The 5,829-nt window shown below is 37.5% G+C and overlaps 1 protein-coding gene across 1 annotated transcript in view; it reads right to left on the bottom strand.

Annotated features, from left to right (window-relative positions):
• The window catches only part of LOC137990530 (ribosome biogenesis protein NSA2 homolog), a 10,955-nt gene extending 5,126 nt beyond the window's left edge, over positions 1–5,829 (bottom strand). The window contains exons 1-6 of the mRNA XM_068835696.1: positions 5,719–5,829; positions 5,368–5,435; positions 4,460–4,525; positions 3,038–3,091; positions 2,785–2,935; positions 1,773–1,857 (exon numbers count right to left, since the gene is read on the bottom strand). Of these exons, the coding sequence (XP_068691797.1) occupies positions 1,773–1,857; positions 2,785–2,935; positions 3,038–3,091; positions 4,460–4,525; positions 5,368–5,435; positions 5,719–5,721 (427 nt within the window). The 5' untranslated portion in view covers positions 5,722–5,829. The remainder of the gene's footprint in view (positions 1–1,772; positions 1,858–2,784; positions 2,936–3,037; positions 3,092–4,459; positions 4,526–5,367; positions 5,436–5,718) is intronic.

The raw sequence follows: 5,829 nt of genomic DNA, 5'->3' as shown, positions 1-5,829 counted from the left end.
CGATCCCGATCACACAACAACACGAACGGCTCCCTTACGAGCCACCAAGTAATAAAAGTCCTTATTATATGGCTCTGTCCCACGAGGACTGGGAACTACAAAATTCATGAATTTGATTGGCCGGTAGTGTTTTGCGGTGAAAAGATGCAAACTAAAATGCAAAAATATTGAGTATTTTCTACCAATATTTATTTAGGGAAGTGCCAAATAGCATGATGACAAAAGAGAGGATGACGAGCAAACTTTGAAAGAATTAAGTTCAGCTCATCGCCGTTCGCAAGATGTCAGTTAGTACAAACCAGTTACATTAAACGAATGAAATTGTTCTTGTCTGGCCATATAATAAACATCTTATTAACCGAGCTAGGTCGGTCTGTATGGGAGAATCTTGACCTCGGTCGCTGGTACAGACCTCACTGCGTTCGGTCTGTACTGGCGACCTCGGTCAAGATTCTCCCATACAGACCTCCCGCTCGGTTAATAAGAACTAAATATTACACCAACAACAACTTCTCTTCATTTTACAAGTAATTTAGTTCGGCTCATTCATTTGTTACTGTTTTAATTTGCTGAGAAAATTCTTTTATCAAAAACACTCGGCTATAATCCGAGACCCCTTCTACGACTTCAAATTTGCCCAAATTGAGTGAGGATTTGTGTAAAAATCACGCGGCTTATAGCTGAATAAGTACGGTAATCATATTATGCAGGGTAAGGTTTAACTTGAAAAAAGAAGCCTCAGAACCAAAATTGGGCTTCAAAGACTTCTTGCTCAGGACCTCTTCATGCAAAAAGCATCTAATAATTATTGATGGTGTAAAAACATTGATTCCCTAGTAATAGAAGTTGTTGTAAGATTTTCTTTTAACTTTTCTCGATTGTTCCCTACGTTATGGTGACTCGAAATGTGAAATTTAAAAAATAGGTCACCAAGCTCGTTTGGGAGATATAACTTGCTCATTGCGATTTCATCTATCAAGGACAAGTGTGTTCCATCGGTTCATGCTACGTTTTGCAGGAACAGGAAGCACAGCTTTCCCGTGATTCTTGAAATAACAAGACAGGTGTATTGTATTGTTCAAAAGGAATAATTAACTTTAATGTTTGTTTTATGGCACAGGCACACGTCATAAAAGGCACTGACTACAAATAATTAAATTATTCGTCACAGGTGTGTGACCTTGAGGAGACAATTTTGTGTCCATGAGTGATGGCTACGAATACTTTTTTCCTCTGTAACTTTTTTTTCTGACATTAATTTTTAAAAAAATTTTTTACAGCACAACGAGGAAGAGTAAGAATAAATTTATGCCAAACCGAGCTCGACCCCTCTACAACACGTCTCCCTGATAGCGCGGTTTCACTTTCACTCTTGGACTGGAATGACACTTTAGCATCAGCAAGGCTATCACTTGACTTTTTTTGCGAGAGTCTAAAAGTTTTCCGTTCTACTCTTTACTGCTGTGCTCTGAAGTTTGCCATTCTTCTTTCCCACACGAAAGGCTGCCATTTTGAAATGTTTTTGGCCATGTTCGATATATCAATATTCACACATGGCTACGAGTCTTTATGGTTAAATTTAAACATTGCTTTGTTTAGAAATCTCCCGTGGGACTTGTGAGACAAAGAAAACAGAACTGAGCCATGAAGTTTGACCATAAAGCCTCTTAGTCGTTCCTGAAAACGAACGTGGCCTATGCTGTGTTATACACAGAACAGGATGTGCAGTGCAATACTAGGGAATCACCTGAAGGTTTTTTTATAAAACTTACTTTTTGACTTGCCAGTTCTGAGAACCTTGAAAACTTCATCTTCTCCTACTGCTTGTACTTTTGGAAGTGGAACATCCCATTTTCCCTGATAGAAAAGGACAGAGAAATAATAACTACAATATCACTACTTTAACTAAGCAAGGGCTACAGTATGTTGTGGTTCAAACTTCTCCTTGATTTAAAATTTCTCAAACCAGCTCAACTTTGACTTTTCTTCGTCTACTATCATTATCATAATCTGAAACAAAATTGAACTGGAAAAGAAGTGACTTAGACAAACATTTCACTGAACTGGTTTAAAAAAGAACTGGTTTTTAAAAGTGACAACAGCTACATTCCCTGGAAAGTACAGTACAGGTAAGAGACACATGTAAGGGTCCACATTTACGCATTTTTAACACATTTGTAGGTAGTCCCAATTTTAACATGAATGGTACATTGTACACATGTAGATAAAAGACTACCCTTTGTCCCAGAGGTTTTTCTTGAGCCGCAAGAGAGCCACGTAGCGGTGAAGTTGAGTCACAAAGAGGCCACAAGAGAAAAACCTCTGGTTACCTTGGACTTGGATCTCACTTTCATGCAGACACCAGGGTGAGGATCTGACCCTCAGGCTGACGGATTGGTTGATATTTTTACCAACGCGCAAATCAGTATGATTGGTTTGTTTGATTGGTAATACCGAGGGGATGCGTGATTGCTAAGTTGCCACAGGTCCCTTATGTACAGTAATTATCAATTTGACGCATTTGACAGCGGGCGTCTGCATGAAAGTGAGATTCAAGTCCAAGAAAACCAGAGGTTTTTGTCTTCTCACCACTTCGTGGACCTCTGGTAGCTCACAAAAAATCTCTAGGACTGGGGTAATAAATTGCTGTAGGTAAATTCTGTTGTTAGCTTATAAAGTTGAAACATCTTCATAAGAGTGCTTCGAGCTGCAACAGGCGCAAATGTGTAGCACCCAACAAATACAAAAAATAATAATAATGAGAGCCTTTTGTTGTATACTCACAGCTTTTTCTTTTCTTTTTTGCTTGATCATGTTACTCAGCACCTTGGCACGGGACTGTCCCTCTCTGTCTAACAGATATGCAGGCACTGCCCCTTCTGGTACATTTTTACTGTCTTTTGTTTTTGTCTGGCGTTCCTCATGCATTCGTATCCTAAATGACATTAACAGGATTGTTAAAAAAGTTCTCCTTGTATCTTTCAACACTGACAGTGGCATTTATCTATTTATTATTATATTATTTATTTCTACTCACGTCTTTTTCATCTGGATTTTTTCAAGTCGCCGCTTCTTGTTGTAAAGTTTGGCTCTGTAAAAGAAAAAGTTAAAGAAAGTTACAATGCACTTCTTTTGGCATGTTTTTTTTTTTCCACCCATTTAATCATTATGTCTAAAGCAAACTTTCCAAATTATCTTTTTGAAAAATATTATTTAGAATGCTGAAAAAAACATGGTAGCTGCTATGTTTTTCTGCCAGTTACACAATGCAAGGCTTTCTTTTGTAATACAGACCCTCTTCTTTAAGGGTAAAAACCCCAATAACCAAACACTGGCCAACTACTGTACATACTTCAATGATACATGTAAATATCTTCTGTAAATGAACACTTTCTTTGGCATTGAATATCGTCGTTAAAAAACAAATCGAAAGTGCTTCAGTGTTGTCTGTACTCTTATCGACAACAACATTCGTCATCATAGTGTTCAAAATGATTGGTTTATTTCCCAAAATGAGCGTTCCTGATTGGCTATTTCATTGTGTGACAAATTGACACATGACCCAAGCAGCGTTGTCTAGACCCTTATCAACAACAGCAAATTAGCCAATCAGATTACGAGATTAGAAGCAATTATGGTAAAATATAAAATCTTCACATCCTCAAAGGGTAAAAGACTGTATAAACAGTCCTGTTTTTGATTTTCCAGAAATCAGTCTTTAATTTTATTCATCCTTCTAACCTATGTACAATTTTACAGAAATATACATGAAAACTTCATCAATAATATTGCTCTCTTGACTAGATATCCACCTCAATAAACAATTTTTTTTTTAATATACATGTACATGTACTGTTTACAAGAAAATTAATTAATTGATAACTTCATGCTACTATCAGACGTTGACAACTGAAAACCGTTGAGTGAGTCGAGTGCTGCTTACATTTACCTAATGTGTAATAAGTTTTCTATTTTTGACTGTGTCATCCATTGTTTTTTCTTCAGGCAACCAAAATCTAGTCGCCCAATAAACTTTCTGGTCGTCTCGCACGCAGAGATAACCACTAATTTTGAGCACTGAATTTTCCTTTACTCATTAAAATCATCACCAGTAGTTGTTGTAGTTGAATTCTAAATACAACAAATTTCTTCTTTCTATGTTTCTATGTAGATTTTCACCTTAAAGTCCCAATGACACTTATTTCTTCCCCGTTTTTAAATTTTTGTTTAAGTATCTAGAGTGTCTGGAGGGTAGTACTTCAAATTATTTGGCCAACTAAAACTTGTGGATATACTATGAGGGAAAGTTGTTTGAAGTACTACACTCCAGACACTATAAATAGTTAAACAGAAAGTTAAGAAACAGGGAAAAAATAAGCAACATAGGGATTTTGAACAGTAAGATGGTTTTTTTTCCCGCAGTCCCTATATTGGACTTTTTAAACTCTGTCCAACATACCTGAGGCCATGGAGTTTGTGAGCATACTTAGCATTTGTATGAGGTTCACGGCCCTCCTTTTTTCGTCTGAAATTGTGAACAATAATTGTACATGCAGCATTAAAAAAGCCCATTACATGAACATATGAAGAATCCTTTTCCTCCTCAAAGTGTCACCTAAGGATTTTATTCTGTTTAATGTCAGACTACATGTATTTTATGCACCTATCAATTTTAAGCCGCTGGGGGGGGGCAGCCATTTTGTCCATCGAGGTGATTATCGGCTGATAATCCGAGATAGCGAGCCAATGAGAGCACACGATTTTGTATAATTACCTGTTTATGTAATGTATGAAATGCATTTAATTAAATTTACTCTTTAGGTTCTTGTCCAGTACGGCGAGAGCTGTAAGGCTCTGGTAGTTGGTGAGAGTTTTATAAATACGGTGAAAACAGAATTCAAAATTAATATTGACAACGAAATCTTGGTTTCAATTCAAAGACGAATGGCAGGAGTTTGTGGATGTTGACGCTCTGGAACACGTGGCACATCGTCCTAAGCTCCGGGTGCCCCTGGGGTGAGGAATTTGCACTTTTTTCACCCAGGATGACTTCCCTGGGGCCAGGCATTTGAACAGAAAAACTGATGTGAGTTCAAATCCCCTGCCTATGCCCGGCCTTTCCCCACCCCCACCCCCACCCCCACCCCAGCAGCTTAACATTGATAGGTGCATTACTCCTTAATGAGGATCATTTAGTACGGAAGGGTTAACACAAAATCAGATGGTTAAAAAACAATTAAAAGTACATAAATAAAAAATTACAATTATGACATGATAACGTAAGCAAAGGTTTAAACAAAGTGGGCGCCATGAAAAAAACAAAGGTCTATATGGCACTCTTTAACGAAAGATAAACTATCCACTCACTTCCTCTCAAAATGATCGAGTCTGTATCCTCGACGTTTGCGAGACTGTTCGACATATTCGTTCTGAGGCTGGAAAGGATCAAAATAAAACAATATAGTATTTTAGCAAGTCAGGTTAGAGGTAAGATTAAAATGGCAATTTTTACTAGACATTATCACAGCGTCTAAAAAAACAATCGAGTGCTTTACATACTGCGTAGAGACTATAAAGCCACTTACGTATTTTATATCATGTGGTGTAAGAGCTGGTTTTCGGGAACGTTGAAAAAAGGCTAACTTCGTGTAGATTTTCAGAAGATCATTGCATAGAAACAGTTGAAGAAAGCAAAAATGGGGTAGTTTTATTCCTTACCATGGCTGTAAATGATTATGCACGTGTTGGATCCCAAATTTAGCAAAAGTTTTTAGCTTCTTTCATTTACGTACCATATCTTGTCGGCCATGCTTAACACGCTTTCCCGTG

Source organism: Montipora foliosa, chromosome 2 (genome assembly GCF_036669935.1).
Source record: "Montipora foliosa isolate CH-2021 chromosome 2, ASM3666993v2, whole genome shotgun sequence".
Classification (NCBI taxonomy): Eukaryota; Metazoa; Cnidaria; class Anthozoa; order Scleractinia; family Acroporidae; genus Montipora; species Montipora foliosa.
This window is presented reverse-complemented; position numbering and strand designations above follow the sequence as displayed.